This window comes from Alligator mississippiensis, chromosome 1, assembly GCF_030867095.1.
Source record: "Alligator mississippiensis isolate rAllMis1 chromosome 1, rAllMis1, whole genome shotgun sequence".
NCBI lineage: Eukaryota > Metazoa > Chordata > Crocodylia > Alligatoridae > Alligator > Alligator mississippiensis.
Window position 1 is genome coordinate 1,639,070 of NC_081824.1, and position 17,826 is coordinate 1,656,895.

General features: G+C 56.1%; 1 protein-coding gene across 1 annotated transcript; it reads left to right on the forward strand.

The window, feature by feature from the left end:
* The first annotated feature begins 1,718 nt into the window (after positions 1 to 1,718).
* LOC132250707 (zinc finger protein 436-like) lies at positions 1,719 to 10,091 on the forward strand. The gene is made up of 6 exons (XM_059727762.1): positions 1,719 to 1,813; positions 4,211 to 4,421; positions 5,434 to 5,606; positions 6,099 to 6,225; positions 7,112 to 7,228; positions 7,959 to 10,091. Exons 1-6 carry the CDS (start codon positions 1,757 to 1,759, stop codon positions 9,518 to 9,520), a joined length of 2,247 nt encoding a protein of 748 aa, XP_059583745.1. The 5' UTR covers positions 1,719 to 1,756; the 3' UTR covers positions 9,521 to 10,091.
* Positions 10,092 to 17,826: the final 7,735 nt, after the last annotated feature.

Here is a 17,826-nt window from a genome sequence, read left to right on the forward strand (position 1 = left end):
TATTGCTCTACCTTTTACCCTGTTTCCGCCCTGCCCCTTGTCACAACCCAAGGGTGTGATTTTGTGTGCGCGCGCTTCGGCACTGCTAAATTATTTCCCGCCACAAGGAGCTTTCTTTACAGGGTGCATTTCTCAGTTGCAAAGAGAAAACCCCGGTGCAAAGGAGTTCCCGCCACCCGCATGCAAATTTGTGTCCCACTATTGGCCAGTTCTAAATTATTCCCACGTGGTGGCTAGCGATTGGTTTGCTAGCCGTATAAGAGGCTTGAGCGGTTTCCGCCCAAGTTGGAGAACTCCAAGGAGAACCCCGCAAGGGAGGACTCCACAACCATCTGGAGGAGGAGGAGGACTTCACGTCTCGTGAAGAATTCTAAGTGCTGCGGAGCCTAACGGACCCAGCGTGTACCTTAAGAAGGCTATAGGGGTCTGATCAACCTCTGGCCTCTCCCCGTCGCCGAACGATCCCTCGACGAACCCCTTCCCTGCGTGCAAGTTCCACGGAGCCTAGCAAACTTCGTGTGAGTGTATCCAGAGCTCTTCGAGTTGTTTTCTTCGGTTGACATGACAGGCTCGCGTGTTTAGAGCCTTCAGCCGGATTGGGCTAGAGTTTGCGAGTTTAGAACTCTTGTCCGCTCTTCTTTCCTGTCTGTAACTGCAACTCAGGCAAGCTTTCCTGCCTGCACCGCGACCATCTACGGTGTAAGTAAAATAATCTTTAATCAACAGCTATGCGTCCATGCTTAATTCTAGTCCACCGTGCCACATTCCCCGACCCACGTGCCAGGGCTGCTGGCCACAGCCTGCTCCGTGTGCCCCCGAGGGCCTCGGACCTCTCCTGGCCCGCACACCCCTGAATCAATAATGTGCTCCTTGTGACCGGTGTGGGAGACTTATTGAGGAGTGGGTCTAAATTATGCTGAGGAGGGCCCTTAGGTCTGTGGACTGAGGGAGGCTTCCCTAATAAGCCCCGGACTTGGGGAAATGCCCCAAGTGCCTGTATTGTGTCTAGCACCCATTGGATGATCAGGCCTGCGTTCTCCAAGGTGCGCAGAGCCAGAATTGAGTCCAGAGCCTTGGATGGTGGCAGCGGGACCCCCAGGCTAGCAGGTGTGCTCCAGGGAAGGGGTCGGCCGGACGGGAGGCACCCCAGGGAGGCACTCGGAGCCTGGAAGGTGGTCGGGCGCAGGGAGGTGGGCGGCTCAACGCAGAAGCGCTCGCTACTGGTCCGCCACAGGCACCATTAAAAAATAATCTCATGGCACCCTTTCCCTGTAAGGGTCACCAGAATCTGGACCACGCTCCCCGCGAAGGTGGTGCAGTCACCATCCCTGGAGGTGTTCAGGGTGAGGCTGGACCGGCCCCTTGTCGAGCTCGTCTGAGCCCAATAGTGTCCTGCCCGCGGCAGGGTGTGGCAGAAATGCCACCGTCGGTGCCCCTCTCCAGAGATCTGTCTCTGCCAGCGTGAGAGGCTGGTGTTGAATCCCTCAGGGCGGGGATCTCCCTCCCTGTCTACATGACAAAAGCCTGGTAACTTGGGGAGGGGGCGGGAAAAATAAAAAGCCCGGCCCTGCGCACGGGCCCAGGTAACCAGTGATGCTTTTTTAGATTGGTGGGCTTGTGGCCAGCACTGGCAGCTTCGATTGGTCCGGGCTGCTGAGGTCAGAGAGGTTATAGAAAGGCCCGGGCCAGGAAGAAGGAGCCATTAGCCATGCGGTCATCCAGGTGAATCTGAAACGGGCTCTCTCCTCATCACCGCATGCTCCAAGAGTGCCCTGCCTCCAGAGGAAACTCCAACCACCTCTGGACGATGCGTGTGAGTAAGCTACTCGAGATCAGACTAGATATTTAGCTTCAGTAACTCAGATGCGTGTTTAAACGGCTACCTCAGCCACCCTGGTTTGGTCTATGCGATTTCTATGAGATTCCTCTGATATTCCTCTGATATTTCTATCATACTGCTCTACCTTTTACCCTGTTTCCGCCCTACCCCTGTCATCAATAATGTGCTCCTTGTGACCGGTGTGGGAGACTTATTGAGGGGTGGGTCTAAATTATGCTGAGGAGGCCCCTTAGGTCTGTGGACTAAGGGAGGCTTCCTAATAAGCCCCTGACTTGGGGAAATGCCCCAAGTGCCTGTATTGGGTCTAGGACCCATTGGACGATCAGGCCTGCGTTCTCCAAGGTGCGCAGAGCCAGAAGTGAGTCCAGAGCCTTGGATGGTGGCAGCGGGAACCCCAGGCTAGCGGGTGTGCTCCAGGGAAGGGGTCGGCCGGACGGGAGGCACCCCAGGGAGGCACTCGGAGCCTGGACGGTGGGCGGGCGCAGGGAGGTGGGCGGCTCAATGCAGGAGCGCCTCCTACTGGCCCGCCACACAGGGGACCGGACTTGATGATCTTGCAGGTCCCGTCCGGCCCTTTGATTCTAGGATACACACTCACCCACCCCCGCATCCCACCATGCACACCCCCCACCCCCACCATACACATACACGCACCCACCATACACACCTTCACCCCCACCATACGTACACAGACACACACACACCAACCATACACACACCACTCCCACCCTCCACCACGCACATACACACACGCACACACACACACACACACACACACACACACAGGTCTGTGTGGCTGCGGTTGGTGTCAGGGTCCCCGAGCAGCACTGACCGCAGTGCTGGTGGCGGAGACAGGGACCCCCGGCCTCCCCACGTGCCAGGCTCCCGCGTCCACACTGCCGGGAGTGGCTGGGGCGTGTCTTGAGGCAGGAGACATCGGGATGACTGTGGGCACAGCAGTGTCCCCGGGGGACGCGCCGCTCGCAGGGTGGGGGCCGTTGCGGAGCGTGTCGTGGCCCAGACCCGGGCGGACTTGAGGGGAATGGGGACTCCCCGGCCGGGCACCGCCGCCCCGAGCCATGGAGCGCACAGCTCCCAGACCTCCACCGTCCTCATGGCCCACCCCAGCGGCAAACCCCCGCCGGGACCCAGCCCTGCCCGGATCCCGCCCCGGAGGGCAGCGCGTGGGCGAGATGGGTGGCGATGATCACCCACCGGGGTGGGGGGGAGGGGGACGAGGCAGGTGATGGTGATGGTGATCCCCCCCCGAGCTGCGCGTCCCTCATGCGGGTTTTTAAACCGGGGCCGCTTTTTATCACGCGAGTCCAGCAGGCTCTGCCACCCCCACCCCGGGGTGTTTGTGTCCGGACACAGAGCGGTGCAGGGGTGGGGGCCGGTGTCCCCTGTAGATGCCTCGGGTCCCCTGTGAGTGCTGGGGTAAGAGAGACATGGGGGGATCGGGGCAGGTGTTGCGGGGTTGGGGCAGGGGGCTCTGGTTGCAGCCGGGTCTCCCCGCCTAGGAGGGGCGGGAGGCGCCCCAGGCTGCTCTGTGCGGGACAGCCGGGCCAGGGGAGTGGTGGGGCAGACCCGGGGGCAGGGGCAGGTCAGGGTCACCTGTCAGAGTCCCGCAGGCTGGGGGGCCGGGCAGCGAGAGCCCCAGCCCAGGGGGAGGCCTCTCCGGGGAGACGCGGCTGCTGCGCTGAAGCCCGGGGCAGCCGGGGGGGGTCCCGTCCCGTCGCAGCCCTGCTGCAGCCGGAGGAGCAGGACCAGGGGGGTCCAGGCAGGAGCTGCAGGGGCAGGAAAAGTCCCCGGTGTGGTCCTGGCTGGGACCGGGGGCGTCCCCACAGTGGCCGGCACCAGGCCAGCAAAATTGCAGCTGCAGGAGCGGGTCCAGCGTGGGGAGCCGCGGGGCAGGAGGTGATGCAGACCGTGCAGCCCCTCCTCAGGCCGAGATCCCCTCAGGCACCCCCCAGCTGGCACCAGGGCACGACCCCCACCCCACAGACCTGGAGTCACTGCCCCAGGGCCCCGCTCCCTGGCAGCCAAGGGGCCGCGGGAGGTTTGCAGGCTGGAGCGCCAGCGCCGCAGCAAGGAGCAGGTGCTGGAGCTGGTGGTGCTGGAGCTGTTCCTGGCCATGCTGCCCCGGGGATGCAGAGCTGGGCGCGGGGGAAACCTGCACCGAGGCCGTGCCCTGTCCAAGAGGTTTCAGCCGGGGCAGGAGCAGAACGAGAAGCCCCAAGTGAGAGTGTTTCCCTCTGACGTGGATGCTGCTGTCCCCATCGCCATGTGCTTGGGGGATGTTCATGTTCCCTCCCAGCCCCGTCTCGCCCACGTCCCAGCTCCCCCGTGACACACTGATCTCGTCCCCAGGTCGCAGTGAGCGTGCAGGTCGAGGAGGTGTCCTCACACAAGATGCCGTCCACTGCAGTATTGCAGGACACTGGTGATTCCTGGCCAGGGGAGCCAATGGCCCATCGTGTGGACAGGCCTGTGGAGGAGTCAGGAGAGAGGAAAGCCCCAGGGCCTTGGGACAAGCCACCTCCTGTCCCCAGAGAGGAGCCCCTGCCCCCCCAGGACTCAGGTGAGGGACCAGATGTAAGGCCTGGGTGTGGGTCCGGGTGCCGGAGTGGCTGTGCTGCACGCAGGGGGAGAGGATCCAATGTCTGCCCCAGCCGGGACAGGGCTGCAATGTTGGTAACCCCGGGGCTGGGCTGGGACTGAGCTCTGATCTCTGTGGCTGGGCAGCTCCCAGGCTGGGCCCTGATCCGTCTCGCTGGATGTGTGCAGCTCCCAGCACAAAGGGGCTGTGTCTTGGGCCTTGTCGTGCTGCCATAGTACCGATCAATGACCTTATTCATGGTCCAACAGTCACCGTTCAGTCGCCCCTGCCTGTTTCTCTTATCCCCATGAGCCCTCTGTGCCCAGTAAAGGGCTGGTGCAGGGGATGGGGAAATGAGATTCCCCCGTGGCCTTGGCTAGTCTGGGTCCAGCTAAGCCAGGGCTCTGGCCTGCTGCAGTTTCCCCCGAAACTGAAGAGACTTGGGAGCTCTCGGCAGACAAAAGCTCCTCCGGCTGGTGCCCCAGGCCAGGCCCTTCCCCAGGGGCAGGTACGGAGCGGTGGCTCGACCCTGTCCAGAAGCGGGAGGCACTGTCCCTCCGTGCAGAAATCTCTGCCAGAACATGTTGGTCCAGTCACTGCTCCCACAGGCCAGCAGCTCTTGTTCTCCCAGCGGTCCTGGAAGAATTTTCCCTGCCCTGGAGAGGACTGACCTTGCATTTCCTCTCCCCTGCCCTTAGCCTGTGGATGTGACACAGCTCCAACATCCCTCAAGGTTGTTCCCAGGGAGCCGTGTCCCTGCCGGCTCTGACATGGTGTTCTGATGACCGCCCCAGACTGGGACAGAGTTACTGGGGCTCATCTCCAGCCTCATGCCCTTAGCAAGAGCTGTGGGACGTGGAGTCTACCTTCTCCCCCATCTTCCGAACATCAAAGCCTCCGTCTGCCTTAGTCCCAGGCCACTGCAGGAGACGAGCAGGGCTTTCCCCGTGCCCGCAGCCCCAGCGCTGCCCTGTGCGCTCTTCCCCACACACAGGTGCTGGGACCCTGAGCAGCGCTGAGCAGAAACCTGCTGGAGCAGAGCCTGTGAAGCTGGAGCTGCAGAGGACTTGCCCAGGGGGACTGGAGGAGAGGGGCTTCCTGACACCTGAGCCTGGCCCAGTGCAGGAGGGGCAGGGCAGGCCTCCAAAGCACGGGCAGAGCCTGGAGGTGAGCAGGGCACTGAGTGCAGTTGTGGGGAGCACAGCTGGGGTGGAGCCAGGAGAAGCCACAGGGGGCTGCAAAAAATGTGGGGGCAGAGAGACCCGAAGAGTGTCAAGCCTGTGATGCCAGACTGCAAACAGCCCAAGCTGGCATTAGCAGGAGCTCCCTCCCAAGTGCAGATACCAGGGGTGCTGGCACGCGAAGGCCTGGTGACAGTGCATGGAAACGGGGCTCCCTGCCTCCAAAAGTGCTGACCCAGCTTCAGCCATAGGACCGAGCTGACAGACCATGATGAGCTGGGCTGAGGCCAGCACATGAGCCCCCATGTCCACAGCTGCATCCACGTCGCGTGTCAGCTGAAGTCTGGGCAATATGGCATGCCTACCTATCCTGGCTAAGCCTGCAATGAGCTGTAGTGCTGAGTGATTGCAGACAGGGCTGTGGGGCTGGGAGCAGCTGGCCCAGGAGACACTGATGGTGCAACGCTTGTGCCCGCAGCTCCGGGAGGTGTTTGAGGCCGTGGCAGTGTATTTCACGCGGGAGGAGTGGGAGCTGCTGGAAGATGAAGACAAGGTGCTTTACCAGGAGCAGATGCTGAAGACTTACCAAGCCCTCGTTTCCCTGGGTAAGGCTCTGGTTCTTGCTTCTCTGTGGAGCTGTGCGGACTCTGATGTTTTTTATTCATCTCCTTGTGTTGCAATAGTCTCATCCCCATGCACTTTTGGATGGTGGTTTAAATGCACAAGGTGGGGGTGACTGGCTAGACAGCAGAAAAGGACCTGGGGGGACAGTGGACAAGAAGCTGACTAGGAGCCAGCAGTGTGTCCTTGTTGCACAGGTGAGGCCACATCTGGACTATGTCCTGTTCTGAGCCCCCCACTATAGAAAGGATGTGGACAAATTGGAAACTTTGTACGTGTGTGGGTGGCAAATTGGCTTAGCGGTCACACCCAGAGAGTGATAGTAGACGGGTCGGTATCGACTTGGAAGGATGTGGGTAGCTGGGTCCCACAGGGTTTGGTCCTTGGACCTATACTCTTCAATGTCTTCATCAGTGACTTGGATGTGGGTGTGAAGTGTACTCTGTTCACGTTTGCGGACAATACTAAGTTGTGGGGTGAATTGCACACCCCGGAGGGTAGAGAATAATTGCAGGTGGACCTGGAGAGGTTAGAAAAGTGGGCAGTGCACAATAGGTTGCAGTACAATGAGGACAAATGCAGAGTGCTGCACCTAGGGTGCAAAAATATCCAGCACATCTACTGGGTGGGGAGTGACCCTCTCAGCAGCACAGAAATGGAAAGGGATCTCGGAGTCATAGTGGACTCCAAGATGAACACGAGTCGTCAGTGTTGGAGGGTCTCCTACAGTGCCTTATGTTTCCTAAATACCCATCCTCCCTTGTCCATCAAGGCTCCAGGAAAAACCTTGAGTTCATTCCCCAAATCCTGGTTGGTTATTCTGCATCCAGTATGCAGTCACTAACCCTCCTTAACCACTGCTCCAAACAGGATATCGAGGTCCTACACCTGCCTTAATCAGCAGCATGCAGCAAGGACAGGTGGAGCTCTGGGTCTGTGACGATGAGGCCTGTGGAAAAATCTCAATGTCAGAGGAGCTGCTGCTGGGTGAGTTGTGTCTGTCCCCTGCACCCCACTCCGCTCTCAGAAATGCTCCATGCCCAGAGTGTCAGGGGGGCCTGGGGACTGCAGCCCTGCCCTGCGCTGCCCTTGCAGGGCGCTGACCTCAGACACGGCACATTGCCCTGTAATGTGTCCAGGCAGATGTTGTTCTCACTCTCAGAAATTCAACCATGTGGAGACAAGCGGCTGTTCCCTTCTTCTCCCTCTAATGGCAGATGTTAGGGGACAATGATTTTGCTGTCTTGATTTTTTGGCACAGATCTGGTTTCCCTGGGATATCATGATCTTGAATTTCCATCTTTGCTCAACAGTCTGAGTTCATTCCCCAGCCCAAGGCAGCTATATGTCTCTACTACCTTCTTTCAGGGCATGATGGGATTTGTAGTCCCCCATGGAAAAACAGCATGGTACGCAGAGGCTCTGTGTAGCTGTCAGTGTTGGAGAAAAAAGAAGCCGAGTCTGTCCCTGGCTTCTCCTGATCAGGCTGACCTGGAACCCAGAAGTGTTTCATCCTGGTCTCAGGCTGCATGACATGGCTCCATGGCATGGGTGGGATTCAGAAGCTTTCAGGTTGTGGGGGAAGTGGATCCCCTGTGTTTTGCACCAGAATTTCCCCCTTTGTATTTCATCTCCTGAGGCCCTGAGTGTCAAATAGCAGTGTTTGCCCCTTGCCAGCAGAGTAGGGGCCAATCTAGAGTTTCTGTTCCCTGTGCAGGAGGTGCCTGGCTGCTGAGCAGAGCCGAGGAGCAGACTCCTGCGGAGGGGCCTGCAGACCTGGAGCCATCATGGACTTCTCCGGGGAGTGTACATGACATGAACCCCCTGAGACCCAAGAAAGAGCACTGGCACAAGAGCACAGAGAGGCCCCAAAAGCAGACAGTGAATGTAGCAGTGAACCAGGTACCGTCTCCAGTTGGGTGTGGGAGTGAAGACGGGGCAGATCCCAGAAATGGCCCTGGATGCAGGGAAGAATTTATGGAGCTGAGAGATGTAAAGAGCCACTGGAAAGAGGCACTGCATCCAAACCAAGGCAGTGGGGAGGGCCTCAGAGGAAAGCAGGAGCTCACTGCTATTCACTGGGGCAGAGCCCAACCCTGCGCTGAAGTCAGGAAAACCCTTGACTGCCCATCACTCCTGGCTCTTCACAAGGTAAGGCAAAGTGGGGGGAAGCTCCACATATGCTTCAAGTGTGGGAAGAGCTTCACCCGATTCTCCAACCTGACCCGACACCAACTCATCCACACCGGGAAGAAGCCACATCAGTGCTCAGAGTGTGGGAAGAGCTTCCACCTGTCCTTCTACCTGACCAAACACCGCCTCATCCATACAGAGGAGAAGCCACACCAGTGCTCAGAGTGTGGGAAGAGCTTCAGACAGCTCTCCGACCTGGCCCAGCACCGGTATATTCACACACAAGAGAAGCCACATCGGTGCTCACAGTGTGGGAAGAGCTTCACACGATTCTCCAACCTGACCCAACACCAGCTCATCCACAGAGGGGAGAAGCCACATCAGTGCTTAGAGTGTGGGAAGAGGTTCAATCTGTCCTCCACCCTGACCCAACACCAGCGCACCCACACTGGGGAGAAGCCACATCAGTGCTCAGAGTGTGGGAAGAGCTTCACGCGATCCTCCGACCTGACCAAACACCAGCGCACCCACACAGGGGAGAAGCCACATCAGTGCTCAGAGTGTGGGAAGAGGTTCAAGCTGTCCTCCTACCTGACCAAACACCAGCGCACCCACACAGGGGAGAAGCCACATCAATGCTTAGAGTGTGGGAAGAGGTTCAACCTGTCCTCCACCCTGACCCAACACCAGTGCACCCACACCGGGGAGAAGCCACATCAGTGCTCAGAGTGTGGGAAGAGCTTCACCCGATCCTCCGACCTGACCAAACACCGCCTCATCCACACAGGGGAGAAGCCACATCAGTGCTCCGAGTGTGGGAAGAGCTTCAGACAGTTCTTTGACCTGGCCCGGCACCGGCTTATCCACACAGGGGAGAAGCCACATCGGTGCTCAGAGTGTGGGAAGAGGTTCAGACAGTTCTCCGACCTGGCCCGGCACCAGCTTATTCACACAGGGGAGAAGCCACATCGGTGCTCAGAGTGTGGGAAGAGGTTCAACCTGTCCTCCACCCTGATCAAACACAAGCGCACCCACACAGGGGAGAAGCCACATCAGTGCTTGGAGTGTGGGAAGAAATTTACCCGATCCTCCTATCTGACCAAACACCAGCTCATCCACACAGGGGCGAGACCACATTGCTCATAGTGTGGACAGAGCTTAACCAGTTTTTCCCCCTCGTCTCTAGTGGGCAAACTGAGTTATGCTCAGGCTCTTAGTGTAACCTTAGGCCTTCCTGGATCTAAGCAATTAAATTGTATGGAATGCCTCACTGGGAAAACTGAGTGCTGTGATTGGTACAGTGGGCTAACCAAGTACAGTAGTTTCCCTAGGAGGAAAGAAAACCAAGACCAGAACAGAATTGGAGTACCTATCTAACAAGGTGAGGTAAGAAACTCGAGGATTGGGCAGTTTGAGATGAGAAAGTTACAAAAGTAGTGGACAAACAAAGAGACTCTGTGTGTGTGTGTGTGTGTGTGTGTGTGTGTGTGTGTGTGTGTGTTTCCACCATGGGGAGGCTGGAGCATCCTTGGACTTCTGGCTTTGAGTAACAAGGAATCCATCAAGTAACATCCCACACACCCAGCAGAGGATCTGAGGCCGGTACCACTGAAGGTCAGTGATGTAATGTCTAAGGAACCGCTTGCCCAGTCGTATTGCAAGGATAATTATCTTGTAATAAGCCTAGGGGTTACTAATAAAATTCAGTTGATACCAAGTCAGCTGTGTCAATCCTTGTTGGTCTCTGGTAAAAGGAGTCCTGGGGCATATGGTCCAGGGCCAGGTCGTTCACACAAAAGAGTGAGGGCTGAGACGAATGGGGAAAAGCTCCACCCAATCCTGTGACCTGATTTGGCACCGGCTTGTCCACAGAGGTTAGAAGCCACATCGGTGCCCAAATCAAGGGAAGACCTGGGGCGGGCCAGTAGGGGGCGCTCCTAAAATGAGCCGCCTGCCTTCCTGTGTTTGACCAAAACCATGCTTCAGGTGCCTCCCCTGGGGTGCTTACGTCCGATCAGGTCCCTTCCTGAAGAACACCCGCAAGCTTGGGATAACCGCTGCCACCACCCAGGCCCTGGTCTTCGTTAGGGCTCTGTGCCACCCAGGTTGCACAGACCCTGTTGACCTGAGGGGTGTTTAGCCCACCGTGATATTTTGGGGTGCTTCTTTTAGCCTGAGGCGTTCACTAGTAGCCTCCTGCACAGGAGGAAAGTAGAAAAGCCATTCCCTCCTTAGCCAGCCGAGCAAAGGGGCTAAACAGGCAAGTCTTGGTGTCATCAGGGGTTACAGCAAGGCGTGGCATGACAGATAGCTTTTTTGCCCAAAGAGGAATACAAAACAAGAATATGTTGAAAGAAGACCAACTTGCGCAACACAGAATGGGCTTGTTGGCCATATTGATAGGTGTCTAAGGATACATAACTCTAATTTACTGGCTAAATTTAAGGTAAGCTACTTACATATACATCCAGGGGATTCTGGAGGCCCATGCTTCACTTTGTGTTTCCAAAGATGCCTCTCTAGAGGCAGTGCCCACCTAGACCAGGTGATCTGACCCTTAAATACCTTTTCTGACCTCATCGCTTGGCTCCAGCCAGAATCAGGCAATATTTAAACCCAGCTGAGACAGACCAATCTTTAAAAGACATCACCATCCCCAGGCGTAAGGCCCAGCATCACCAAATGGGCCTGGCAGGGAACTGAGACAAAGGGCCTCTGCACCACAAGGGGGGAAAGGGGAGGTCTCAGGCCTGGGGACAGAAAAAGCGGAGGATTCCTTCACACCTTCAACCTGTCCTCCAGTCTGACCAAACACCGGCTCATCCACTGATGTGGCAGGGCAGAAGCCACATCAGAGCTCGGAGTGGGGGAAGAGCTTCCCCCAATTCTCTCACCAGTCCTGGCATCAGCTCAGCCACACAGAATAAAAGCCACATTGGAGCTCGAAGTATGGGAAGAGCTTCCCGCACTTCTCAGAACTGGCCCAGCACCAGTGCATCCACTTCTGGCAAAATCATGGATGCTCCCAGAAGTGCAGGAAGGGTTTGGCGATGTCTACCTGCTCAGCACCCACCAGTGTCTGCATCCAGGCAAGAGGACTCATACTTGAGGATTGCAACCATGGTTCACCTATCGTTCAGCCCTTGCAGGCCACTGCACAGCCCAAAGGATGCAGAGGCTGGCCCCCAAATTTGACGAGGGGGAGGGGTTAAAAGGAAACCCCCCAGGCAGAGGCCAGCGTAGGTGTTGGGGGAACCTGTGAGATGATCTTTGCCTTGGACCTTGTGCCATCTCCATCCTTCTCTGAAAGCAGTCAGTGCTCCCAGGAGGAGAAGAAGTGCCTCTCCAGAGCTGTGCAATGGGAACAGACCAGGGCCCAGAACCCCTCCCAGGGCTGATGCGTCTGTGATTTTCCAACCCCTTCCCTTGCCAGAGAATTCACCACGATCCAGGTGTTGTTTCTAACCCTCAGGGGCAGGAGCTGGTCACACTCGAGGCATTACACCCATGACCTGCTGTGCAGCGAGGACCCTGCCCTTTTGGATGAACCTGTGGCAGGGGAGCAGAGTCTCTTTTCTTGGTCAAATGCAACAGCAGGGGTAAAGGAGGTGCAGCGTGTGACAAATCCTGCCTCTTCGGTGGAAGGGTGGAGAAGGTATGATTGCATCCTGTGGGTCAAACGCAGCAGGTTGTCATCTCCCATGGGCAATACTGAAGCTTCCCCGCTAGTGCCAAAGCCATTTGTCCTGTGGGGGCTACTCCAAGAGGTTAAATACAGGCAGTCCTCGACTTACAACATTTCGCACTTACAACGGTTATAAGTGGACACCCTGTTTCAACTTTCTGATGTCAGTTTTGACTTTCCAATGCTTGGTCTGATGCGACGCTGCGCCAGCGAACAAGTTCGCTGCGTAGCTCATCTGCCTGGAGAACATCTGTCCAAATGTCCTTGGACACTTTCTTTAAGAAAGCAGACAAGACTCCAGAATAACCTGCAGCCAAGACTCCTGAGAAGACTCCAGCCAAGAGTCCTTCAACAAGTCCAGCAAAGTCACCTCAGAGAAGTCCTTCGAAATCAATATGATTGCTATTTTCAATATAAATACATGAATGTAGCTATATTACTCATCAGTAACTGATCGAATACAAAATTCTGGGTTATTTTTAGTAAAAATATATCAGGCCTTGGTTCTGGAATCAATCTCCCATTTACAACATTGTTTCTTATGAGAAACTTGGTTCTGAGTTGCAATGTTTCGACTTAAGACTTGGTTTTCAGGAACCACTTGTGTCATAAGTCTGAGGACTGGCTGTACTCACCCTGGAGCATGTGGCAGGAAGCCACCTTTGTTTCTCCCGCAAAAACTCTGCTCTGTGACAATTGTGATTGGGATGATACATGCCTTTATGCCATCTCTTTGTGTAACCTGAGCTGGATACATCCCTGAGGGAGGGGGAAACCTGCTCCCTCTGCCGACGTGACTGGCATCACATACCTGGGTGAGGGGCTTCCTTCCTGGCGGGCTACAGTCTGCCCGGCAACCAGTGATGTATTTCAAATTGGTTGGCTCACAGCCAACGGGTGCTGGCCTCCATTGGACCAGGTAAATAAGGTCACAAGGGCTATATAAGTTAAGGACTGCCTGGGAGGAGGGGGGCAGCAGCCATGAGGGATACTCAGGAACAAAGAAGAGCTGGACCATCTGCAACTGGCTCTCTCTCTCAAAACTCATGATCAAGGAACTGCTTGCCTCCAGAGGGAATCTCCAGCTGCCTCTGGATGATCCTTGTGAGTAAGGTACCTGAGATCCAACTAGATATATAGCTTGCAGTAACTCAGATGCGAGATCAAAGGCTACCCCAGCCACAGGAGTTTGCTCGATGGGATTTCTCTGATATTGCTCTCCCCTGGACCCTACTCTAACCCTACCCTCTGTAACCAATAAAGTTCTCCTTTGTGACTGGTGTGGGAGACTTATTGAGGGGTGGGTTTCATTATGCCTAGGAGGCCCCTTGGGTTTGCGGACTAAGGGAGACTATCCTTTTTGGCCCTCAACTTGGGGAAGTTCTTGTACTGGGTCCTATTAGACCTATGTTTCCCCAAGGACACAGGCCCCAGACAGCCCCTTCTCGGGGTGGTGGCAGCACACGTTACCCCCGGACTCTGCGGTGTGGCTCGAAAAGGGGTCTGCCAGCACTTAGGTGCCCCTGGGGAGACACGTGGAGTCTGGAAGGTGGATGGGCATAGTGAGGTGGGAGCTCAATGCAGGAGCTCCCCCTGCTGGCCCGCCACAGAGCACACAGATTCATTTCCATAATTGTCCTTTCTGCTGATACCCTGCAGTGTATTAAACTGCTTCCTCCCTTTTCCTGTAGAACTTAAATCTGTCTTCCAGGAGTTTATGGCCATTGCTCCTGGTTCTCCCCTCGGGTGCCCTGGTGAACAGTTGTTCACCGAGCCCTTGAGGCACTCCCCTAGTGTAGCAGTAAGCTGCTACCAGGTCCCCTCTCAGCCTACTTTTTTTCAGACTGAAGGGTCCCAGGTCCTTCAGCCTTTCCTCGTATGGCTTGCTGTGTAAGACTCTGATCATACGGCGGCTCTTCTCTGGACTCTCTCAAGCTTGTCCACATCCTTGTTAAAGTGCGATGCCCAGAACTGGACGCAGTACTCCAGCTGCGGTCTCACCACTGCTGAGTAGAGCGGAAGAATCACCTCCTTGGTTTTGCTGGAGATGCATCGATTGACACATGCCAGTGTATTATTTGCCCTGCTGGCTACAGCATTGCACTGCTGGGTCATATTCATACTGTGGTTTATTAGTACCCCCAGGTCCCCTTCATTCGTGCTGCCAGTCAGTTTAGTGCTGCCAAGCCTGTAGGTGTGTTGGGGATTGCTCATCGCCTGAAGGAGCACTTTACATTTCTCAACATTGAACTTCATATGGTTCTGATCTGCCCAACTTGCCAGCCTGTCCAGGTCCACCTCTATCTGCAGCCCATATTCAAGTGTGACCACACTCCCTCATAACCTGGTGTCGTCCGCAAACTTGGCCAGTGAGCTCTTCACCCCCCGCATCCAAATCATTGATAAAGATGTTGAAAAAGCACTGGACCAGGCACTGACCCCCAAGGGACACCACTGGCCACTTCTCATCAGGATGACACAGATCCGTTCATTAGGACTCTCTGGGTCCTGCCCCACAGCCAGCTTCCTACCCACCTCTCTGTCATGCAGTTGAGCCCATAATCTTCCAATTTTCTTGTGAGAATATCATGGGATACCAGATCAAAGGCCTTTTGGAAGTTGAGGTTTGCACTGTCAACCTCCTCTTTCTTATCTTCCTCCTCTCAGGCCCCCATCCATGACTTCACCTTCCTCATAGCCTCCCTCACATCCCAACTCCACGCTGCGTAGTCTGCGGTTGAGTCTGGTTCCTGTCGCCTTCTCTGGAACCAGGCTCGCCTCTTTCCAGCTTTCTGGAAGAAGTCCCTCGCTCTCTGTTCAATGCTGGCCCCCTGCTCTGTGTGATCTCAGTATCTGGATCAGAAGGTTTTCCATCCTGCCAAGTGCTGCCTGAGCTCCCGCTGTATCTTCTCCTCTTCCAGCAGAATCACAGTCTCCACACCCCTCACCTTTCATGGGCTGCTCTCCCATTTCTGCTTCCACTGTTAGGAGGCAGTGGTCCAAGATGCAGACCAATGTGCATTTGGCCTTGGCTACTTTCCACCCTTTTGGGAGGAGGATGAAATCTGTGCATGATTTGGACTGTCCTAGGGGGTCTACTTGTGTGAAATTTCCCGCTCAACCGGTGGCCTCTTCACCTGCATCCATGAGGCTGTGTTCACAGATGAGCTACTGCAACAGCTTGGAGGATCTGCCCGGTCCTTTTGTTTGGCCTCCGCTTACTGTGTCACCCACCTCAAGGATGCAGTTCTTCGCCCGTGATCATCACTGGCTGTCACTGGGCACCACTACCATCATGTTCTTGAGGAAGACATGTTTTGCTGTCTTATTTGCTGGTGCATATGCATTCACGAGCTCAGAAGTCCCTTCTTCTGTTTGCAGGGTGACCTGCAGCATCCTGCCTGCAATGATTTCTCTGTTTCCCATCAGGAGCACTGTGTCCCCCGTTGCCCGGTGCTCACTGTGCCCAGGCCAGGAGGGGCCGTGTTGTACCTCTTCTTGCAATCGGCACAGTGTCTAGAGCTGGGCCGGGCACGTTCCTGCAGACAAAGGATGTCTGCCTGCAGTGGTCCCAGGACCACCTCAGTGGTGTCCCATTTCTCCTCCCTGAGCATGCTTCGCACATTCGCTGAGGCTATCAGGACCTCCACGAGTAGACGAGTCCTGGGGGATTGCATCTGGAGCTTTCTCATTTCCATTGATTAGGTTTAGGGGTTCCTGGGCTCTTTTCCTTCCCTGCCCTGTCTGTTCTCTCCATTTGTGTGGCTCTTTTGGGGCGCCGTTGCTCTTCCTGCAGTCTGGGCTGTGTGTGAGGGGACCTGCCTCTCTTCCTTTGGGTGGGGGGGACCCAGGGGTCCTGGTCCTCCTCGAGGGGTCTGGGATTTCCCCCTCTCCTGCCTGGACTTCCACATTGGGGCCTTCGCTTCTTTCCTCCCCTTTTGGGGTACTACCCAGGTTCCCCTCTTGGGAGTTTTGGGTCTCCCTTTCTCTATCCTCCTTTTCTATCCTTTTCATTTCTTCAGTCAGCTCGTCCTCCCCCACCTGTTTGTTCAGTTCCTCGATCATCTTTTTCGAGAGTTTCCCCACCCAACCTTGTATGCTTCAGAGCCTCCACCCCTCTCCCCTCCAGGAACAATGTGGGGAACAATCCACGACAGATTTTGGGTGTCTGGGGGGGGGAGGGGGCGGTAATTGCCCACTGGCCCTCATTGTGCATGGGAACCTGGTGAGGTCTGATGGGCAGCACTGTGGGGGCTGCAGGGGTCTTGTGGGGGTCCTCCCTTTTGGGCCATGTAGCGATAGTGGGGGGTTGGTGTATTCCCCACAGTGCCCCAACCCTGGGTGCAGGGGAACCTGGGGGTGAGCTGCCATGTTGTGGTGGGTGGGCTGCTGCAGGGGGCGTCAGGTGGCTGGGCTCTTTTGTGGGGTGATTGGTGGGGGTGGGGGCTGGGGTAGGAAAGGGGCTTGCCTGGGAGGCTTGCCCACCATGCATTGTGGGGTGCCATGTGCCAGTAGATCCTCACTGTGTGAACACCCCCTCCTTGCTCTGGCTCTGGGAAGCAGATTGGAGACCACAGAAGCCCTCTCATGCCACTGGGTGCAGATGCCCTTAGGGATTTGTGAATAATAGGGTGGGGGGCACTTGCCCCTCCATCAGGAGCCCCCACCTTGTCTTGCCCCCTCCAGCACAGCTCCAGATGTGCTCACTGGGATGGCAGAGTCTGCACCCCCTGCCTCCGTCACTCCCTCCCTCCCTCCCTCCATGGACGGTACTGTGTTGTGATACAAAAAGATGAAAGATTGACCAAGGTGATCTTTATTCTGTTCCTTTATTTGTTCTTTATAACAAAGGAGATGGCACGCAGCAATCACTCGCTCGCCCACTCCCTGGTAACGGTGACTTGGATGATGCCGTGTCTGGCTCCCCCTGCCACCGACTCCACTGAACCACAGCAAGGTGTGAAACTCCCATAAAGCCATGGCCCATGTGTTTATATAAAGCATGTTAACCTAAAGGGCTTTAAATAAAGCACTAAAGGTAAAGCACCTTTGTATCTGCCTGCTGCATGTGTGTAGACACCCCCAGTACCTGTTTCAGCAAGTCCTAAGTGCCTGTGCAATTACAACGGGTACCGTGCAGTCCTGGTGGCACACGGGTTGTTCCCACTGAAGCTACATCCCCATCGCTTTTCACTACGGCGATGCAGCACTCACGTGCATGCACCCACCATGCGGGAAATCCACCGTGTGTCTTTACACGTAGTAAAACAAAGGTGCAGTAGACTAATCTACAGAGAATCTCCTGCGCAGTAAAGCATCTCATGCAGACACACCCTGCGAGGAGGCACAGGCAGAACAGTGGCAGGGACCTGAGAAGAGACACGTCCCATCAATGTGGGCGAGGAGGGAGGCTTTTGCCAGGCTCTGTCAGGCCTGTGTTACTTGTTCAGAGGCAGGGGGGAGCTGGGCAGGAGTCCCCAGGGATCCCCCTCCTGCACCTGGAGCAGGCCAGAGCGCCCTGAACAGGGGCAGGATGGCCATGCCCTGATGTGTCCCTTGTTCAGTGTTGCCCCGGGGAGGGGAGGGAAGAGGAGGGGTGGACATGAACAGCAGCCATGGCTTGCCCATGAGGGGATAACTGAGGCAATCAGCCCTATGGAGCTGTCATTATGAGTGCAGAACAAATCTTAGAAAAACAGATCTTAGAAAAGTTTATTAAGGAGGCCATCCTTAATGGACCGGCCGACGCCAACATCTTAAGGGATAG